Raw genomic sequence first — 23,166 nt, 5'->3', positions numbered from 1 at the left:
GTTTGCAATAGTGACAAAAAATTCCTGTCAAATCTTTCAGACCTGAAGCATGAAAAGGAGAAAGTAAATGTTTATTTTGTGATTCCTCCTGGTTTGCTCATATCAACCTCTGCTCTTATCTGAGAGTATCTAGTTTGCACTCCGACTAAATTGGTGTTTATTCTATTCTGCGCATGTCAAAGCCCCAGTCTGCTGCTGAATGCTATCAGGGGAATGAGGGTCCCAGGATGCTCAACTCTGCTGCTGACACAACACTTTTCCTGAAAGAGCTGCCACTTGATTTAGCCAAAGCAAAATGTCACAGTAATTGTGAAGATTTATATCAATGGGAAAGAGCTGACGAGGTCCCACACCAGAGCTATCAGATCTGACAGACTTAATATGTGCTCAAATGTTGCGGTGCCGCACTAAAGGCTTGCAGGTTGACCAATTTTTAGCCGGAATGTTCCACCTCAGATGGTATTGACCGAGCCATCGTTTTTTCACCGCTGCAAATCAAGTGTGAAGTGGAACTTTGAAGTGGTGAAATTGCGTTTCAAATAAACTGGAATCGCTTCAAAACATGTTATCGCACTGGTTTTTATTGACTTTTTTTGTGTGTGGCATCACAGGTGATATGAAAAACCGACTGACAGGTGGTTTGTATAAATCCTGAAAATTGCTGCCTATGTTGATTAATTTTCACCTCAAATGAATCATTTGTTTTGTTTTGTTGTTCTTCTTTGTGAAGCGTCTTTGAGTATTCTGAACAGCGCTTTATAAGTCCAGTATATTAGTATTATTAGTATTATTTCATAGTAGAAATTTGATTTACTGTACTGTTTTGACCGCTGACTAAACGACAAAAGAACAGATTTCTAACTCTCCTATAGTTAGAAATCGGCCATATCACCTAAACCCAAATAACAGAACTAACTTTAACAGAAACTAAAGTGTTCAGAAGTGATTTAACTTTTCCAACACAGTTCTACACGTGAAAAATTGGAGGCAGGTGTGCTCACACTAAGTCACTGTGACATTTTCAATAACTATTTATGTCGCATGCACTAATGAGAGAAATTAATGGGTGCAGTTTGTTGGAATTTTTAGATTTTTTAAATGCTGTAGAAAGTTCTGAGGGTGCCAATATTTGAGATGCCTCACAACACAAGATATTGACTATTCCTTTGTGACCATAGACTTGTATATAACATGGACGTAGTCTCAGTGATTTCACCCATTAGCTTCTGAAGTGTAGTTTTGAAGCCCCTTGCATTTCTACAAATCAAGTTATACAACACAACACAGACATTTTTAGATTATATTGAGAATGTAAAATATAAAAATAATTCATGATTTGAATAAATATTCACCCCACTAGTGCTAGGATATTACACATTCAGTCTTCACATTCTTACACATTTTAAACCAGTCTCCAGTGGCCATTCAAGGAACTACACAGATTCTGCTTCTTATTTTTCATCTCCACAATTTGCAGTTTGATTTCTACTCTACTGTTTGCAGAAGGTTTTCATTGAAGATCCAACTGCATGATTTAAGGCTCCACATATGACCTAAAGGAGACCTCAAAGTCTCTCTTTTCTGTAATGTGTTTTTCTTTATTGCTGCTTCACTTGAGTGTTTGACCGTCTCTGTGCAGAAAGATGTTCATGAACAGTTTGGCACTAAAATGCTGTTTTTAACATTTATCTTCTGAGGGGGTAAAGTTTCTCTTTATTAAATATCAGTCTGATATGTAAATGTACGAGCATGATCAGAATGAGTTTTTGAAATCAATGATGGTCAAAAGTTCAACTCACCAGAGTGTGATGTGGAAACTTTTCACTAAAGAAGGAGAATGTTTGCTAAACTTTTTAAAAAATGAGTATGTCAATCAAATTCGTATTTTTTGAAAAAAAAAAGGAGCCAATCAAATGTTGTCTCCTTTTAAGTGTCATGATTGAACTTTTTTATTATTACTTCAAGGAGAAGATTTCTTTAACTTCAAATGTGAGGGGATCTTTAAACTTCTGTCCTTAGATTAAAGACTTTACTTGATTTATCTTTTGCTTCACAACTGCAAATTATTTTTATTGTTTAAGGTGGATTCTTTTGTTATGCTGATATTCAGTCATTTCCGCTTGTTTTGTACCTGTACAGTATGTAGAAGAGTGTGCAGACTGACTGTGGAACAAAATCAGACAGCACACTCTATTCAATACTTCAAAAAAATATTGCTGAAAAGATCAGCATTGGCGCTTTCTAGGTACAATGACATTTTTCACCTGCAAACTTTGTCCTCCTCCAAGCACCTTCAAAGGTAGTATTCATTCAACTATTGTATGTAATATATTCAACAGAGTGTTTGTCTTTCACTCTGAATCCATCTGCGGTTTTCCACCTTTGAAATGGAAGCATGGCAGGCGGGCAGGAAGGACATCTGCATTGCATTTAATGAGTATCACAAATGTTTCAGTAATTCCACTCCATCTGAAACTTCCCTCCCCTTCAGCACACTCCCAAATTACAGCAGAGGAAAGAAGCAAGGGCTCTTGCAGAGCATTAGTGTTTTCCCCTGCAAAGACGATCGGAAAGATTCCTCCTGTGGGCTTGCATCATGGAGGCTGCAAGTCAATCCAGCAGTCAACAGATTCTTTGGAAAGATGTGAGTCCATTTTTTCCCTTTTTTTTTTATTAATGTAGTCACTCTTGTTGGAAAAAAGTAAAATAAATTCTGAAAAATTAGCTGTGATTGAACTGTTTTTAAGTTTTCATACATTTCTTTTTACAATATCTAAGAATAAAGTGAGATTTAACTTTTACATCTTAGTGAATGAAGGGCAGGTGGCAGCAGCAGGGATCCTGTGATATTTGAGTGTAAGCTTAGAATAAAATACTTCAGAAGTCTGGAATAAAAAAAGAGCGCTGCTTGATCTCTCACGGAGTGATCTGAGTTTTTCTCAGAATTTTATTTTTTCCAACTAATTCCTTCAGGCATTTCACCCTGGCTTAATTTCTTTATTTTCACTCTTATATTCAGTCTCACATGAACCATTGTGTTTGCTTTATATCTACAATATCCTCACTTCTCACATGCAAGAAGCTTTCAAATACACACCATGAGGTGTATTTATTTTAGTCTTCTTTTTTTTTATTAAGGAAAGGGGGGATTTTTGGCTCTGGAATCCTTCTGCCTCTCCTCATAGTTCAATTGTAGCAGAACTTACAATAGACACAATAAAGCAATAGGGTAAGTAGTCGTACAGTAAGGTGTGATTATTTTTTATGTTTATGTGAAAAGTAAGCTCTTTAACTGTCCATTAAAGAAAGGGCAACTCTTCTAGCAGGGACTATTCTTAATAAAACCAGTGATGATGGATAATGATAATGATTAAGAAATCACATGGAGCTCCTTACAGTATACCAGAATATTTTTCTCAGAAATCCAGTGCTTTCTCTGAGCATGCCCCTGTTTGATAACTAATGCTTCAGCTTGTTGGTTTTTTAGGCTACTTGTGTTTTTTTTCCCTCCTGTTGTTTTCTCAAGAAGTGCTCCTTCTTTGCATTGTAACAGCAGGGAGCTGCAGGCGCTCTTCCTCACAAAGCTCAAGAGGAATCGCCTTGCTGATTCTGAACTCCTAAACCTTTAAACACTAGTTGGCGGCTGCTGTGCACTCAGACTGCTCACCCTGTCTCCATCCCTGCCTTTATTTCTGTCCGTCTGTCTCTCAATCCCACCTCCTTCCTCGGAGTATTTCGATATTCAAAGCACAGGCAGAGAAAGGTTTGTCCTCTAGTAAAGTTTCCACTGCTTATGCAACCTGCCACAGGAGAGCACAGGATTTCAGCCACAGTTCTTTTTCCTTCACTAGCAGAAATTCACAATCTCAGGAATTTCTGGCTCCTTTTTTTTTCACCATGCCTTAGGAATGTACAAAAATGTCATGTGCCTCACGTTTTTGTGGCTCCTGTCAAATAAATATCAAATAAAGGATGGTCAGTGTGTTGAATTCATTACTGCCAAAGGTTTGTTTTAAGTTTTTGTTGGGTGGTATCTTGCATAGTGTGTCCTTTGTGCTTCCTCAAAGTAGTGCTGCTAATGTATTTATCAGAAACTCGATCCATAATCAGTAAGGACACCATGCTGTTATAGCTAAACCATATGTTCCTCCTTACATCATGCCTCCTACATACAGTATTTTAAAATGTAGAAATTCTGCGTGAAATATGATTCAGGAAGACTTGAGATTATTATTTTAACAGGAGAACAGTCAAAAGGTCAGGGGAAAAAGGCATACAACTTTTTATTTTAATATAATTCCTACAAACTATTTAAAGTAGTCAGCATGTTAAAGTGCTTCCAATCTATTGCGGCTTAACTACTGTAACAACCTCAGCCACAATAGAAAACCAAAGCTGCTTTATCATCATTTTAAAAAGACACAAAGATAAGCAACACCAATTTTCCTAATTGAAGTTGGTTCCATTTTTTTTTTTTTACATATCTGCTTTTCTGTTGTCCTCTGAGACCTTCACAAGTGGTCCTGTGTGAATGAGAAGCTTTCATTTTCTCCCTGCTGCAGCTGTGCTAGAACAAAAGCCTGTCTTTATTAATTTGTGGCCCAAAGCTCGGGGAATTGACTACAGCAGGCAGAGTGAGGAAAAGTTTAATAAATGTAACCTTTCGGTGGCAATCTGCTCATCCCTGAGCTTGGCATGGAGATGGTTTTTATTTTTGTCATCAGTAGATTATGCACACTTGCAAGATCAAATAGCATCTCTATGGATTAAATGCAACCAAAAGATAAACACAAATAAAAATATGAACATGAAAGCTGTACTTTTTTTTTTTTTTTTTTTTTTTTTTTTTTTTAAGAAATTGGGGGAGATGCAAAGCCATAGCCCTTTCTGATGGAAGCTAGGTGAGAGGATTGACACCACCCTCCGATTACCATTTGATCATATAAAAACACATGTCTTAGATACAGTTCCAAAGTGGATGGAGCCATCTCTGGTGTACCTTGTTCCATGTGATAAAAGCCACAATCTGTCTTAACCTAGTCAATGATATGTTTCTCCCCAGATGTAGCACTACCACTTGCTTGGACGGACACCAATTTTTCCAAATTTAATTGATTGTACAAAAGATGACCAACTGCATTCCAAATGTTTTATTCTTTGATTAATAAATACAGACTTTGCCAGAAAAGTCAAGTCCTACATTCATGATACATTTGGGCTTCAAGAATTCAGTTATGTAGCTTAATATTCTGGTAAACATTGCAAGTAAAGGCTAAAGATTACACTTTCAAGGAAAATGAAAGTACAATGTATAGCTTTAACCATTTACCATTCCATTTTTGTGTCATTTTTTAATTAATCCTGCAACTAAGGGGCCAACTTTATCCATCTAAACAGCAAGCCAGTTGTAATCCGCTATTGTTCTGATTCATGTTACTGACTTCTTCTATAGTTTCTTTCAATAACACAAGTAAAGGCTCATGGGCATTGTAGTCTTTTATGTCTTTGGATTGCTCAAATAATGCTTGATTTAAAAAATATTTCAAAAAGTAGTAAAGATTATTTCATCAGCCTTTATGATTGGTATGAATCATAGCTTCACACAAAGGATGGGAACAGTGAAAAAGCAGCTAGTCTGTTTATTTTTGGCCATTTGTTAAAAGTGAAAGAAAAAACATCACTATGGGTTTTTGTGGGGCGCTATCGAGGTTAAAAACCACTAAATAATGAACTAAGGAAGATAAACTTGATTTGGATGGGGAAAAGGGTATTTCTCAAGAAGTCCAATGTTTCTTCATCAACTGCAATAATTTAAGCTGATGTCATATGTAACACTGAATCAAAACTGTCTTTCAGGTCGAGGCAGGAAAAGAGAAGAAGGCTAAGTTCTACACCTACCAGCGTCTGGCTCTGGTTCTGGCACTAGTCCTTGTTGTTATGGGTCTTTGTGTTTTCAGCCTGAGATTCCTGTGGAGCCCCAGTCAGGGGAAGGTAAGACTAAATATCAGGGCTCGAATGATACGCTTTTGTTCCAATTTTATTTAAACACGATTCTGGGGAGCCTTTTCAATTCATTTTGTTGCTTTTCTGAAGTATTATGATCCAAGTATTTCAATTCGATACTATCGATTACTATGATTTTCGTTTCCTTTTTCAACAACAATTTAAATAATACCATACACTAGTTTAAAGAGTAGAATATCATCTGTTATACGTCTAAAACATTGTGCAGTCTTTGCTTTGTTCTTACCATCTAGCAAACACTCAGCCATCTGTTCCCATGAATTTGCTTTCTCTGTGATGATCCTTTGTCAAGCATCTATTTTCTTTGATACCTTGGTGACCAGTCCCGCCCCATCAAGTATATGATAGGATGCCCGTACTTTAGCAGCATGCTGAACAGTATACAGGCTGAGACATTCGAGTAGTAAAGCCAGAGTGGCTTCTTCAAAGCACCTACATGCTGCTGATTTTGCTCTCTCTTTATTCACTCTGCAAAAAGATAAATGGACTTACATAGTGTGCAAGATAGCCGAGGATAACGTTAGCAGGCTAAAATCAATCAATGATCACCTCAGCAGCTCTCTGATGCAAGCATATTCTCTAACCTGATGCATATACCCTCGATTTGCTTGATCCCAAGCATACCTTCATTCAGGTAAGATGGATCAACAAAGGGTTAATTTCCCCATTAATAAATATTTCTTATTCTTTTAGCCAGCTCAGTTAGAGAGACTGATGGGGGATGACACAGGGTTATTGCTTTGTTAATAACCTGAAAGACTCTGGGCTTTTTTTTCTCTTTAGGCTGCTCTTGGCTCACGTCGGCTGTAAACAGATATGATGTCACAAGTAATGATCCCAGGAATAAAAACTATTTTCAATATAAGAACTCTTGATGTATGAGTTAATCTAAATTTTCCCCACTCCAACTAAATATCACTTGGACACTGTCTGTGTTGAGCGTCGTCTTGATGAGTGTCAGATAAAAGACTATCTGAGTCTCCGGATCAGCAAATCATACAAGTTGCATCAAAGAAAAAAAAAAGAGTAAGGGAAATGGACAGGCCCACAAAGAGCCAGAGGCAGTGTATTGTACTAGACGGGAAGATGTGTGGGTTATGGAAAAGACAACAGTGTTTTGTTCTGCTCTTGTTTTGGCTGTCAGATCTGTAATTTCATGAATTCTTGTGCCAAACCTCAAACCGCTTTCTACCATTGCAAATGTTGGCCTGAATTTATCTACTTTCTGCTCACATTGTAAACATCTCCTCACAATGACGGATCCTGATAACTCAACGCTGACCCTAATTACTGTTGACCAGAGTGGCTGCAGGAGGAGGACTGAAACCTCTTGGCAGTGTTATTGGGATAAACTCTTGTCCTGGCAATTCATCTTGTAAAAATCCAATTCAATCACACTTGATGGAGAACATTTTCACTCTGCTCCTTTTGCCTGATTTTTCCCAAGAGGCTAAGAAAGCTAATTTACTCAGGCTGGGAGGATTATACATCAAAAAGTTTACATCCAGAGATTGGAAGTTCCTGGACAGGAATGCGAAAAATGATTGCAATGTAATGATCGTTTAAACAAATACTGACTATTTGAATGCATAAATCTGATTTCGGAAAGTGCAATGAAATGAAAGGGAAGGAAATGTGCCCTGCCAATAGTCTTTTCCCGTTTCTCCAACATCTTTGTTAGTTCTAATAAACATTAATTCAATAAACTCTCTGCTACAATTCCTCTATTTCTGCCTCCATTAGGGTACAAATTTCAATTTCAGACTGTCTTTTTCTAAGCTCAGGTTAACCAGGGTTCATCCTCAGTTCCTGCGCAGAATGTATTGTCCACGTTCTCTCCTTTCAACATCGATATGAATCACCTTTGAGCCATCTCCTTTGTCCTTGTTAAATATTTCATGCCGGAGGTAGAGCAGTCATTATTTCCACTTTAATAAGCTGTGATCATTCTCACGTGGCACAAAATGTGTTGATGGCAGAGGTTGCCCGGGCGATGAATATCAAACATGCGGACCCTGGGTTTCTGCTTTAATGGGGTCTTGAGGGGGAGGCTTATTCTCTGGCCTCCACATCAGTGAGAAAGACAGAGCCGCTTCAAAGGAGTATCACCTGTCTGTCAGATGTGAAGGAAGCTTCTTAGAAACAGTAGGACAGTAAAAACTCAGGTATGTGTCCTAAAGAAAACTAGTAACTGCTTTCGAGGAAGAGAAAAGAACTGGATGATTGGTTGGATGGATGGAGTTGTTCCCTAGCATAAACATAGCAGTCTTGTTTGCTGTATTGGTTTGAAGGTTTTTAATGCAGTAGGACTTTTCTTGACTCACCAGCTAATCCTGAGCACTGACTGGCATGTATAGACTCTGGGCAGCAGAGCACTGCAGCTGAAGCCAATGGGAGTGTACATCATTTATTTTAGGAAGCAGTTGTGTGGGGGTTGTTTTTTATTTGATGACAGCTCATATTCAAATTAAGCTAAAGGAGTCTACTGCTGCTGTCCCAGTCCTCAAGAATGTGGAGTATTTCTGTTTTGGTAAAACAGAGAGACATGCAGTTTTTAAATATTTCCCCAGCTTCAGGCTGACTGGAAATACGTTACATTTAAGAGCAAACAGAGGATCCACATATGCACAGTAACCTCAATTTTTTTCAACTTTTACAAATGTTTTTTTTTTTTTACACTTTTACAGATTCAATTTGTTTTGCTTTGTTTTTATTTCGTCTTACTTTATTGTTGTTGTCTGATCAGTTTCACTACTCATAGAGGCATGGTATAAATTTGCTGTTTTCAGAAAAAGCGTATGTAAGCCAACTGAGCCCTTTCCAGCTGATGGACCAAGTAAGTTGGTATCATATTGAAACATTTTGCAGCAAAGAAGCCACGCCTACAGGAGATAGTGGAGCCCCAAAATGAGCTAAAAAGGTGGTGACCAAAAGGACGCACCAAAATAATTAGACTTGTGTGCCTGATGTGTATATGTGTACATTTGCAGTGAATCAGTTACTTAAGCACTCAAGAATACTTCAAATACAATGAAAATGACTTATTAGTGATCTTTGAAATTTATTTTCAGTGACTATTATCCTACAAAACTGATTTATTGATGAATAAGTTTACCCCTAGCTTGTATACTTAATACTTAAAAAAAGAAGCAAGCAACTTTTGAAAAAAACAATCCTGCAGTTGAAGTGTAAGTGCAAAAATGATTAAACTGGAAGTCTAAGAGATAGTTTGAAAGTTTGTAAGACAGGTTTCTCAAAACAAGCTTGTGTGAGAGTTCCTGATGTGGTCTCTTCTCAGTATGAAATCCGCTCTTTCTGTTTCCTCCAGCTGTTTTTTTATTTATTTTTGTTCTGCACACCTGAGAATGTGAGAGGTGCAAACCGGCTGATGGAATCACTTCCTTTTCACAGTTAGTTTAAAAAAGAAAAAGGTGCTGGAGCATACCAGGTAGAAATCAGCCGTCAGCTGAACGTCATTCCTTTACCTCCAGGTTCTGAAACAAAGAATAATCTGCTCTCAGCTGGCCGTTCTAAAGTAAACAATCAAAAGTGACGGATCTGAGAATCCACAGCTTCTACAAGTACCGATAACGAAATCTTATCTAATCCTTAAAATCCCTTTTGCATGCTCACAAATTGACTTTTTTGTGTGATCCGTCAATAGTTGAACTTATGTACTTGCATTAAAAACAATTACCAACAGCTATCACTTGTACTTATGACGTACAATATATGACATACTTTGTAGCACTTTGACCTCAGCATGCTAATTAGAAGTCTAAACCACAGCAGGATTTCAGCCACGAACACTTCTGGTCTATCCTTTCAGTTCGTCAGAGCAGTGTGACCTCATGCACCCAGCTTTGTATAAATAACCGCACAATGGTAATTTGCTCGGCACATTGTATTTTAATATGACACGATAACCGCTCGGGATCTTCTTTTAATTACCTGAAAACATATGTTGCTACAGAGGCCTGGGGAAGATACTTTGCTTTTATTTTCTCTGCCTTTGTGTCTGTGAGGGTGTGGTAGTGCTCGTAAGGGTGCGATTGTGTGTGCATTGTGCTTTTCAGTGTGTAGATTAGTTGCCTCTGAGTTCTCTTTTGGCTTTGGGCAAATTTCTGTTTACTATGTGCTCATTATTGTTCTGGGCCACAAGTCTCACCAGGGGATTCTGCCTCCTTGTAAATTAATCCTCTGTTATTACCAGTTTACATCAGCAACTCTGTGAAAATGGAATCTCGCTGCTGAATCCAGCAGACGAGAGAGAGGGGGATTTACTTCAAAAATATTTTGAAAAATGTCTCAGAAAAAAGGAAAATCTCAAAGTTGATGTCTGCCATGTGGAATTTCTAGTGAACAGCATCTGAAATCTAAATGTTCATATCATTAGATTTGATGTATTTGGTGCTATTTTTAATTCATGAGCCACTTTAAGGGAGATTATCTGCAGACCTGCAGCCCGGCACAGACACATTGTAAACCGTTTTTTCCTGGAGACTCTGAATAGCTCACAGGTGCTGTTTGGGCTGTATGGCAAAACTGCCTGAGAAAAACATGAATGTCAGACCTGAGGAAAGTGCTCCATTATTCAGGCTGAAATTGCATTGCTCACCTTGATGCCTTTCCCTCTGCAGTCCCAAGGTAGCTGCTGAGTTGTCGCTCCTGATGGCCTCTTAAATGCCTCACTGTCAGGCCCGGCGCCTTTAATGAACACCGCTGCGCCTGCTGCTGCCTTTCTACCGGTCACAGGTGTACGGCTTTTCAAGGCCGCCCCCCCAACCCCCTTTGTTTATTTATTGCTCATAGGCTGTGTATGCCCAACAGTCCCTTCGGTGTCCAGATGTCAACATGCAACAGGGGAGGAAGACACAAGATTTGATCTGGATACGATGCTATCTCCCTGGCGTTGCAGATGCTTTTTCTTTTCTTAAGCTGGACATTGTTAACATCACCTTGCACTGTTTGTTTACTCTGTCTCATGTGGAGGATTTATTATTCTGGACAGGAGAACGGGGCTTATCTAAACAGCTGGTTTGGCGAGACCTTTCGGGGAGGCCTTCCCCTCAGTCTGTAATCTTTTCTGATTTTACACGTCAGGCTCATTCATTCATTAGCAGACTGCTGTCCACCGGTATTCCTCCCTGCTAAATTAGGCCACAACAGGCGCCCCCTCCTAAGATGATGCATTATACGTTCTACTCAGAGTGAGGGGCTGCAGACCTGGAGAAAACAAAGGAGAGGTGTTTTTTTGCCAGTGGAGTGCCTGAGGTAGGAGGGCTTCAAGGCGGCTGTGTCACATTGCCTTCTCACAACTACAGAGAGCGTGACAGCACTGCAAACTCCACAGGGAGTTATTTATTGTGCCATACAGCATTAAAGTGTATCTCTGGTCCCCTTTTTTTGGACGTGGGAATAGCATGGGTGTAAAAAAAATAACTGCATCTTAATTGCCAGTGCTTGGTTTTGCCAATCCTTCGGCAGCAGCTCATGTGCAGCATGGTGTATGTACAGTGCGATGGGTAAGCAGACACAAATGCTCGCCTGTTTCTCTCCCCTCCGTCTCACCGCTGAGATTGCCAAGTGGACTCCTCTGCTCTGTTGTACAATTTAGAATGTGATTGAGCTTTCACATCCACTTTCACTCTCCCAGGAAGTCTGCACCGCTTATATCCTGGACGGGCATTCGCAGCCACACTCCCAGAGCAGAGAAGGGAACAGCAAACTGGAAAAACTCTTTTCATCTGTTCCCCCTTTTTCGATGCACCAGAACAGAAACAGTGTTACATTGTGATGGATTTTAGAAATGAGTAAATCTCTATTCTGAAAAGTGGCTGGGTCAGTTTACTCTCATATATATCTGCCAGCAATTAAAAGGTTGCATTGACTTTTTGTGAGTTTGGCCCATTAGTCACCTTGCTCAATATGTGAGGAGAGAAGCGGCATCTAAATCAACGCTGCAGGTCTCTGCCTTGTGCTCAGTCTAGCACTTCATATGAAATAACCTCAGCTGATTGGCCTATTTTTTAAATGTGAGAAAATAAGAACTTGTTTCAGCTCTAAAAGTTGGAATGACTTCCAATTTTAATGACATATAGCCAGCTCTGCCAGACTTGCAGGCATTTTTTTTTCTTTAATTGGCAAAATAAACATGATAAATCAGCAAAAATAATGAAGATCTTTCATCCAGTAAAACTTCAAGTGTTTACATAGGAAATGAGCAAAAGTGAGCCAGACAGCTTAGTTTTTTGAGGTGTAAAGAACCCATTAGTGATGAGATATTCATTCCAGATATATTATCAATCCAGGAAATAAAGTAGGCCCTCTTAAGAAATGATTTGTTGACACACCTGATGATGAATCCATACAGTTAGTTTAAAAAAATGGAAGAGTAACAGGCGTGTGACCTAAAGAAGGGTTATGAAAATGGTTAAATATGGCCTTAAGAAAATAATTTAAATATATCAAGAGTCCCCTGCTCTTCACTCAGTGTACATCAGCATATGGATGCATACTAGAAAGTTAAAGCTTAGCTATGTGCACACGTAGAACATAAGATTTTTTTTAATTACACGGCATTCCTGCTGGACAAAAATACCAACGGCAACCTCAAAATATTCATAATTATTTAAAAAAATATATTGTTTTAGGAGGCACAATAAAGGAATAAAGTAAGTAAGACCTTTCCATAGTTGTCCAATCAAACCCAGATGTAAATAATGACTTCTATTGATCCGTTAACTGGTAGAAAAAGAAAGTAGAGGTCTGTTGCTAGCAAGGATATCATTTTAGTCCGATTTATTCAGAAAGCAAAAACCAGATGTTAAATACAAGATGGACAGATTTTTGACAGTGAAGAATGTTAAACCCGATAAAGCTCATTTAACAAATCCAGCCAAATCCAAAGAGGGAGGAAGACTCCTGTCTGGCTCATAAGTTTTGTGTCAATGCAGCTGAGGCGATTTTTTTTTAAGCTTTTTTTTGTGTGTTTTATGTTTCTAGTTTCCCTTATGCAACTGGTTCCTCAAATTGTGTTGATTGACATATCAGGGGGTTTGGGATAGTTTGTGATTCATCTCTGTGTCTGTGTTGCTAGTTTTGCAGTCATGATTTTTGGATGTCCGATTGCCTTAAGAGTTGTTGAATATTTAAAACGTGTTATATTTTCATGCATTCAGCACTCTGAAGTACTTTTATTTAATTGTTTTCCTCCCGGGATGTGTAGTTATCCAGAACTCATCACCACAAGTTTGATGGATGACAGCTGCTTCTTGGCTGCTGTATCTCATTTGCCCAGAAAATGTACTTCACTTTGCCAGCTGATGGTGATAAAACATGTCAAGACCCTTCTCCTGCGATTCACAATGACTGCAGGATCATCCCTCCGACCTGCCTGACAAGTTAAAATGAGCATGAAGTGTAACGTCCAATGAGTGTTTTAATGTATGCAGAGGATGACTGCTGTTAAGAATTTTTTTTCTCTTCCTCACCGTGTCCTGAGCGCAGACCCGTCATTTTGGAAACGCTTTCTTCTAACCGGTTGCACCAGGGGTCCCAGGCTTCTTGAAATCACCAGTGTGTCCTCTGGGCTTATGTCTCTCGCTGAGATAATGTGGGGCTCATTAGCTGTCTGCCAGGAACAAATAATAGCCTGGTTGAAATGTTGCAGGGTTTAATTACCAACAACGCTGTCATACACTACATATTAATATCAAAACCCCTCCCTGCTGAGAAACATTTGAACATTGTCTATCAGGACTGAATTTTGAATATGATAACAGAAGTTATTCTGGATGATGTTACCAGTTCATGCATATAGGCTACTCAAACAGCACCACAGTTCTTGTATTTACAGTTGAACAGAGCAGAAATTGTAATAAATTTAACACAAAACAAATTGTATTATTATATATGATTATTAAAAAGCAGAGGGTGACATTTATAACATATAAAGGTCTTCTTTTCCCAGATTCTTCACTGAGAAATAAACTCATCATATTGTGATTGAAGGTAGATTTATCTTTTGTGAAATTGCAAAACATCACTTCAACTGTTTTCAATTGCTTGTCTCGCAAAGATTATTCTCGCAAATATTATTCACATCTGTGTTTATGTTATAAATCATCATCTAGATGAACGTTTTTCCCCAGTGTTAGCTGAAGAGCAGGCTTGTTGTACCCAGCAACTACTAAATCCCAAATTTCCAGAGACTGTTCTGCTCTTCACTTTTTTCTGGACCATAGCTTACATTTGCTGCACAAGCTGTGTAAATGTTGAATTTAAACACACTGATTTTTCCTGTTAAAATGCCTGTTGGATCATACAGTAGGTTAAATATTGTAAATATGACAGCTACATTTAAGACGTACGGATAAAATAACATGCTACCAAATCCCATATTGACATACAGAGTGCTGACATCTTAACTGGACACAAACAGTTGTAATGTAAGAGACATAATGATTAAGTGTAGGCACATATTTAACAACACAACCATTTCAGCTCACATGGCACTTAGAGGAAAACTGCTCATTTAGCTCATTCCCAGTAAATTGGTTGTTGCCTCTCTTATATTTTGACAGGCTGAAAAAAACACTGAAAGTATTCATTTGCTGTTCCAACATACTTTATTATCAGTGGCTGAATATGGACAAAATTGTATAATTTCACCCCAAAGGAAAAATGTTCAGGGATATTTATCTAGTAATTTTTTTGTAACAAACATTAAAATGTATTTAAGTTTATCACCCAGAGCTGGGCAACAGAAGGAAATGCCTACCAACAAGTGAATTGCAGAACATGATTTGATATTAAATTGTGATGAATGACTAAACCAAACCATGATAGTCTGTAGTTTTCTAGGACCTTGACTCAATGTTGTGCTGTCAAATCGCAGACCCAGGGGGCGCCGGATAGCCTAGCGGTGATGATGCGTGCCCCATGTACAGAGGCTTTAGTCCTCGCTGCATTAACGTTCAAATCTGACTTCGGTTCGTTTGCTGCGTGTCATCCCCCACTCTCTCCTACCAACATTTCCTGTCTCTCTTGAGCTGTCCTATCTTATAAAGGCAAAAATGGCCCTAAATTGACTTTAAAAACAAATCGCAGACCCTGACCACTGGGGGGCATAATGTGTTCTTTGCTTCACCAGCATGTCTTCAAAGTCTTTTTTCAGTTATTAAAAAGGAGAGCTGACATGCAACCCACACAGGGGCCATGGCAACAGACCAAGAGCTCCTCATCAGTACCCATAGTCCCAGTGTGATTACCCAGTGTCTCTATATAGGACCATCACTCCCTCCTTTATTGTGTCTTCAAGGCAGATGCGGGGTCTAAACAAATGTTTGATCAATTATGAGCCTGTATATCTCCCAGCAACTCTGGTAGGAATTGTTCTAACGTTCTACCTTACAGACAAAGCTGGCTTGTTCTATAAAATCCGTTAAAAGGCACACATGAAGTAGAGGTGGGGGGTTGGTGTTGTGGGAAAATAAGTCGTGATGGGATAAAAGCAGATAGGTGGTTGCGTTCTTGTTGTAGGAATTCCAACTTTGATCATCAGGATTAATCCAGTGTTGTCTGCTGAAGCTGCCGCACAGTATCTTGGCATTTACGCAGGGAGCTGAATGTAGAGCGGCTTTTATTGCTTTCCATGCGCAATTTTTGTGTATGCATAAGTTGGCACACAGATAAATCCACACCACACGGACGACTGATAAATAACAAGGCGGCTATCTATTGTCATCTGTTGGTAAACTGCCAGTGAATTTAAATGTGTCACATCCTCAATATTGAGTAAACTCCAACGAGTGGAAAGCATTTTGCCCTTCTGAACCACCACAAGTTCTGCCTTTATTGATTCTAAACAAAAAGCTCCTTTTTTCCCTTAGTGGTTCAAAAACTTTCCGGTTGCTGTTAATGCCGTTCATCTGGCCAAATTATTGCCTTGTGTCTAAATGATCCAAATTGCAGCCTTACAGCTCTCACAAGCTGTTTCTTAAATGCCACTTAGCTGCAGGAGCCCAGAGTGTGCTCTTGTTGATTTATTAGGAGCTTGAATGGCTGAAAACCAGCAGAGCGACAAGGAGACGTATCCACAGCAGAGGTCACCCACCTTCCAGACAGTCTGCCTCCATGGTTTTGAAGTTTGCACTTTTTGTCTGTTTAAGTCTGTTGCAGATTTCAAGATGTGCATCTGAATGCATCCCGGTCTCCAGGGAATACCTTTGATGAATATTTCATAAACCACGGCAGCCCTTTTTATTACAGGAGATTGGTCGTATTCACATAATGTGTTCACCTCAACAATAAGAAACAGGATTCATTCAGTGCTCATGACAAGGAGCAGATTGTTCTCTGCTCGCTCGACACACTGGGTAGGGGGCAGAGAGATGCACAAAGGGAGGATGCAATGTGGAGCAGTGACAGGGAGGAGAGGAAAGAGCATTGGGGGGACAGTCAGGGCCCAGACTTTGTGTTGCTTGACTTCATATCCTTTTTTTTTTTTTACTATTTGTTCTAGTTGTTGATGCTTTGGGAGCAACATCTAACTCCTGTTGGCTTGTGGAATTTGGGTAATGTAACATCCTTTATCACGTCCCAAAAGGGTGGTTTAATACAGTTTTAAAAGGACATGTAAAGTCTCTCTGTTCCTTCTACAGTTGGCAGCTGAAGATAAAGAAAAGTCTACTTCGGCCATATTGGAAGCCCTTTTTCTCCATGTTATTGAGGTGAAGAAAAAAGCATCTATTTCCTCTTTCTAGTGTATCTGGAGATTGGCTAAGACTTAAAAAGAAGAATGTTGAAAGCAGATCAAACATTGGTTAAATGTAAGTTAGCAACATTTCATTTACAGCCATTTAAGCCTTGGTAAACTAGGTGTCACATTTGCTTTAAGGCACAACTTAGTGTATTAAAAATGAAAAACTCTTTGACATATTTTTAGTGCTAAGATACTGTGTTGTTGTTGTTGTTGTTTTGTTTTTGTTTGGTAAAAGTTAAGACTGCAAAAACAGATTGAAAAAGAACAGGAAATATGTTCTTTTAAGCAAAAAGTCCAGGGAACATCAAATTCCCCAAGCTGTTCAAAGAAAATACAACCCTTTGTTGTTCTCACTTTGATTTTTATTGAGATCATAGAGACAAACAACACATCCAACAACAATATGTCCCAGTCCCTGAGTTTGTTACACAGTAGTGTGTTGACCAAAAGTACTGAATAGCTCCCAAAGTTCCCCACTGCCCTCCTCTCTCCTGAACGCAGCTCTATTATAGGCACAGTGGCACGTATCAAGGTGATTTATAGCCAGAGAGAGCTCAAGTTGTTTAAAATGACTGGTGTGATTAGTCATATATGCTTCAGAGCTAGAAAAGGGCTGCATGGTGCTGCTGTAAATTAACAGCAGCTGCAGACTGTAGTCGACCACAGCAAGGTGGTCAAACGTGGTAAGCGGCTGAGTCGCTGAGGGAAGAGGAGAGAAAGTGGGTCATTACAACCCTTTCAGGTATGAGTAGGATGACAGAGGAGAAGAGAGGTAGGCTACGTTCAAGATCCAGAGGCTCCGCTGTGAATTGATTTCAGCAATGAAAATAAAACAGGAGAAGTATGAGAGTCTGCGAGCTCTGCCAAATTCCACACTGAAAAAAATGTGCTCCATATATTCCAGCAGCCCTCAGATATTTCCACGCTCCATTATCCCTGACAAAAAAGGTGCTCCTGGAAGTGACTTTTATTCTCTAAAATATTTTTTTGGGTTTTCAAAAAAGGTATTATTTCCTCTGTTCTCTAACATTTTCAGCCTAACTACTTTACAGAAAACATTTTTCTAACCTGGAGTGGGTTTCTTATTGATCCAACAGAGTACTAAGCAATAATTTCATTTTGTTTCTATCTGAGGCTCTTTAAGTTCTTTAAGTTCACTACATTTCTACTGATTTCTTTCCTAATGGCAGTTAAAAAGAAAGACTACTACTGCCTTATGTCTGTGTGCTAAGTATGAGGCTATAGACTTTGGAGCACTTAGCTTAGCACACAACGAGTCGGCGCAAATAAAACACGGCTGTTTTAAAGCTCACTGATGCACATGATGTCCTATTCGTAGCTGAATTAAATGTGTCAGTACGTTAAAGACATGGAGGTGGATGTATTATGGAATTATGGAGAGAAACAGGCCAGGTGTTGTAGCGGTGCTCCCATAAGCTGAGGTCTCCCATCTGCCTACAGATTACATAGCAAGCTAGAAAACAATTAAATTAGCTTAGCAAAATTACTTAGGGCAGGATGATAGCTACCCTGGCTCACCAAATAGTTCCTACCTGCAAATATTAGGCTGACTTATAAACACGTAATCTTTGCACAGACACACACACACACACACACACACACACACACACACACACATCTTTGTGTCACAATGGAGAGATTTGTTTCCTCTTTGTTGGCAAAAAAAAAAAAAAAACTTTTTCTTAAAAATGTGCTGGTCAAACCTCTTGCATTTTTTTATTGCAAGGTCTTTTTAAACTATCAGTTAGATTGTATCTACTGTAGTTCCTAGCTTCATATTTCGCACATTCAGACACAACATGGGTAACGTTCTTCTCATCCAACCATTAGCAAGTATTTCTCACAATGCTGTCTATTTCTTGAAACTCTTTGGATAATTGACTATACACATTATCTGTTGTAGAGTACTGTAGTGAAGCTCAAATGGAAGAGTTCATATATCTCTATGGGTTTTTACCAGACTGATAGTCATCCGACACCTTTCTGATTCCAATCTGATAAGGAGCAGAAGACTCAACCCCATTATCCTGAGAAGCTCAAGCATTTTCACTTCTCTCTGCCTCTGTAAACAACTTTTTTAGAAGGGCTTCTCAACAGTCTTATTGTAATGATTTGAAGAGTCTGCTGCACATTAGAGGAAATATCTACCTTTGGATACTCTTACACTGTTAAGAGTCATCACTTTATGATGTTTATTGCACTTCAGGGATGGTTTTTTTCTGATGAAATGTCATAATTCACTTTTTGGTAAATGCACTTTGTCTTTTCAGCACTTGGATTCCCTTCTATATTAACTAATGGTTTAATCGATGATTCCTTTTCTTCTTCTGCTGCGGATTTGTCTGATCATTGAACATCAGCACACCACAGTGATACTAGAAATATGCTCTTGGCTTCTACAAAACTGACTTCAAACAACCCTACATCTTATCTTTTAGGTGGTTTTGCGTGTTTCTGTGGTTAAACTCCAGTGATGCTCTGCTGAAATAGTCTATCTGGGGATGGCCTCGTCTAGCGTATTTGTGTATGTGAGTTATCTGCTAAAAATACACTGTCAAACAGCAAAATTGGCTCAGAAGGATGGTACATGAGAGGTACAATGCCAGTGGCTGTTTGTTTTAACAGTGTTAATGTGCTTTTAGGAAGATGGCTCCATTAAGCTTTTGCATCTTGACACGTTGTTGCTTTCTCTTTGAAAGGCTAATGACCTTAGCATTTTCTTTAACTGGCCTTTGGCACTGGCAGCTGTAAAACATTTCAACGTCAAATTGATGTGTAAAGTAATTGCTTGGGTGAATTCCCAAAAGCACTTTAACCTAATGCCAACCTAGTTTTAGCTTTCCATTTAGGATTTTTGTTTACCTTCCAAACACAAATTAAGATACCACAAATATACAAAAGTTCAAGCTCACAGTATCATACATTTCTGCTAGATCAAAACAAGATGACAACATTTTTCATGGCAGTCTGTTGAAAGTAAAACATTTAAGGTTCAGAATATTTCTGAAGTAAAACATCCATTGGTTTTTGGGTGGTATTCATAGAACATCCTGTAGATAAAAAGCCAGCAGACTTTGGCATTGTAAGTTAATAGCTTGCATGCAGCTATTTACCTCAACAGAACAAAACCACAGAAAAGACTGGTGCTAATTACAATGCAGAAATGTTTCAGTGCCGTACAAATGTTTATATTTAGAGCCAGGCTCTGATTTAGCGTCCTTTCATTACACACTGACTGGCTACATGCAGACAGCTTCCAGACAAAACTCCAGACTACAGTACAGGCTTTGGCTTTATTGGAAGTTTACTGTGAATTGGTGTCCAAGAACGCTCATTGTGGTTGTTGATCTGAATGTTAAGCATATTTCAGTGACTAAAAATAAAGTTGGATGGAGAAATACATGATAACAAACATTTGCTCTTGTCTTACAATTTGGAAAATTCACAACAAATGGTTTTCTCTCAGAGGAATACCCAGTTACTGTTGTGTCAGTGACAGTTGGCGTACGCTGAACACTCTGGTGCTAGTAGAGACCAGACGAGTATAACTCAAATTAGGTGGGTTTAAAGCCTTTTTTTTCTTTTGCACCTTATACATTTCTGATTGAAAAAAAGTTTACATTATTGATCTTTAAGTAAAGTAAAGGCATGTGTCCACAGGCAGCACTTTTCGCACTGGCAGCACTCACAACCTCAGTTTCAGAGCACCAAGAAAACGGTGTAAAGGAGTCATTTCCTGGCATTAGCCGTAGCTCGACACATGGAAGTTGTGCCCTCAAAAAGACAAATCAGACAAGTGTTTCTTCCACCATTGCTGTTGACCAAGTTGATATCAGAAGTCCAGCGCCTTCTTGATTTTGATTAGTCGGTGATGGAGAAGTTGAACTTCTTTCAATGATGGGCGGGGCTTAGCATAGTCATAAGAGACAGAAGAAGATTGCACTGGAATGTTTACGTTGCTTACCTCAACTTAAAATAAAACAACAAGGTTTTTCAGCTAGGGGAGAGATGGAAAGTCTCTCATGCCATTACACCCCAACATACAGTATATAGGATGTTGGGGTTATGATGATGGTAGAGCAGCACCATTGTTGTTTTCTTTCTTGTTTTAAAAACAACCAACATGGCTGAGGCTCATGTTTGAAGCTCCTGAAATTTCACTGCAACATAATTGAGCACACGAATGGCTCTCATTAACTTTAAATGGTTAGTGTTGGCTCCTAAATCATGTAATGGAAAATGTTCTTGTTTATGTTGAACTCTACTAGAAGTCATATGGAACTAGAATAGAATAGAATAGAATTACTTTATTGATCCCAAACTGGGAAATTGTGGCGTTACAGCAGCAGGTTATCCAAACACACAATATTAGCAAAAACACATTATTAGCAAATCTAAACACAATATAATATTAAATACAAAGTAAATAAGCAATAAAAATATCAAAACTAAGAATGGGAATATATACAACCGGGATTTAATTTAGCATTACTATTCTTAAATACTATTCTTAAATAACATAATATGTTGATTAACTAGCTTCCTAGCCTAGCAGCCATGTCAAACATTTCATTGTTACGATTAGCGGTAGCGACATGAATATGTTTGGCCTGAGCCAGCATGTAAGGCGTTACAGAAATCTATAAATTACCAGAATAGGAAACACAAGAATTTGACCAGCTTCTGATAAGGTAAAGAGACATAGACACAATTTCAGCAGCAGAGACGTCATGAGCATCAAGGATCAGCCGCTTTTGCACTTCTTGATCAATAAAACAGCTAAGCTACTTAAAAGCTATTTGACTCAGAAAACATCAACGCTACCACCAAGCTGCTGAACAATTTAGGTAAACTACTAACAACGCCATTTGTAGTGCTCTTACTGTCAAGCACTGTGCATACATACAATGGCTCATACAGGCTCATATTTCCACTGTTTGCCACCTGTTGTCCAGCGCTGTTTTCTGTTGGCTGTCAGGTTATCTTCAGTGAGATTGATGTCATGTACTGTCAATGGGCTCATTTTACCCTGTACCAACTAAGTTGATGACGCATTAGTGACTGACCAGTATTTTCTAAATTAAATTTTCCAAGCTGGCGCCTGTCCAGAAACAGCCGCCTGTATTCAGCAGGCGTCACCAAACAGCCGCCTGCATGTGTTTGGCAGCCTGAGAGCATTCCTACTTCATTTATCCCAATTCTCCAGGCCTTGGGAGTTGACAGGCTTGGTAATCAGTGTCCACAAGCATAATCCCCATGGTCTCAAGGCACCACACAATCAGATCTCCATGCTCTCCATCTCTCTCAGTTTCTCTACTCCCTTGCCTCGCCATCTCTCAGCTTTTATATTAAAAATCTGTTAAAATCACCTTGCAAGAGAAAGCAAAAATATGCATCGCACACAGTGTCTGACAGCAAATATAGAGAACATGTGTTCACATGTATGAGTGCCATCTGCACACTTTTCTTGGTGGAAAAGTCCTAACCAGCTATAATTATTTCTAGTAATATCTCCATAGGAACCTTCTCCTGCTCTTTCAGCTTAGTGTGTTGTTTCCAATTTGCCTGTAGTATGTCATGTTTCTGCTGAACTTGATTGCCATTATTCGATGGAAGGATTAATTACTTTGGCAGAAACCATGTTTGCTTTTATTTTAAAAAAGGTTACACCACTACTGTGGCTTTTCCAGTGTGTCTGACAGAGAGGTTCCATATTTTACACAAGAAAAGGAGAAACTCTTGTAAATAACACAGCCAACCAGCGAGCACCCAGAGTACTTAAGATACATTAGTAGACATAATATATTTGGCTGCTCATGTGAAGAGTCTTGAGTTTTGAAAAATATGTCTGGTGCAGGCTGAAGACAGGAGCCAGCAGTAAAGAAGAGAGGAAATGGAGAGAGAAAGAGAGCTCTCTCTGCTTTAGTGGGAAAAGCTGTGATCAAATGCTTTTCCAGACCCAGCTGGTTTCAGTTAAAGCCCTCCTAAAAAAGGCAGATGATTCTCTGGTACCTGTGAGATAAATCTTATTACAGGGGCATCTTTTTCTGGCATTTTGGGTCAATTTCTGACACTTTTGTTTGAGGACTACATTTTAATATGAAATCCATCAGGCTATACATTTGCTTTTTTTCCAGCTTTATTCAGGGCCAGTTACAGCAGGCTAACAGGTAAGTGTGGACAATTTAAGAAAATATGCAAAATATTATACTTACATGTTGGTCCTAAAAAAATAAAAGGCACACATAAAAGATGTATAAATCGCAATAAAAGAAAACCTTCAGTGCAGCACTAGTTTGACATTAAGAAAACAACAATGCAGCCCGACAAAAGAGACAATTTAGAGACATTAAATC

At 38.9% G+C, this 23,166-nt stretch overlaps 1 protein-coding gene across 1 annotated transcript in view; it reads left to right on the top strand.

Annotated features, from left to right (window-relative positions):
- The first annotated feature begins 2,486 nt into the window (after positions 1-2,486).
- The window catches only part of tnmd (tenomodulin), a 44,172-nt gene continuing 23,492 nt past the window's right edge, over positions 2,487-23,166 (top strand). Inside the window, exons 1-2 of the mRNA XM_020645447.3 lie at positions 2,487-2,644; positions 5,857-5,991. Of these exons, the coding sequence (XP_020501103.2) occupies positions 2,597-2,644; positions 5,857-5,991 (183 nt within the window). The 5' untranslated portion in view covers positions 2,487-2,596. The remainder of the gene's footprint in view (positions 2,645-5,856; positions 5,992-23,166) is intronic.

Source organism: Labrus bergylta, chromosome 9 (assembly GCF_963930695.1).
Source record: "Labrus bergylta chromosome 9, fLabBer1.1, whole genome shotgun sequence".
NCBI lineage: Eukaryota > Metazoa > Chordata > Actinopteri > Labriformes > Labridae > Labrus > Labrus bergylta.
Note: the sequence above shows the minus strand (reverse complement) of the source record. Positions and strands in the feature narration are given on the sequence as shown.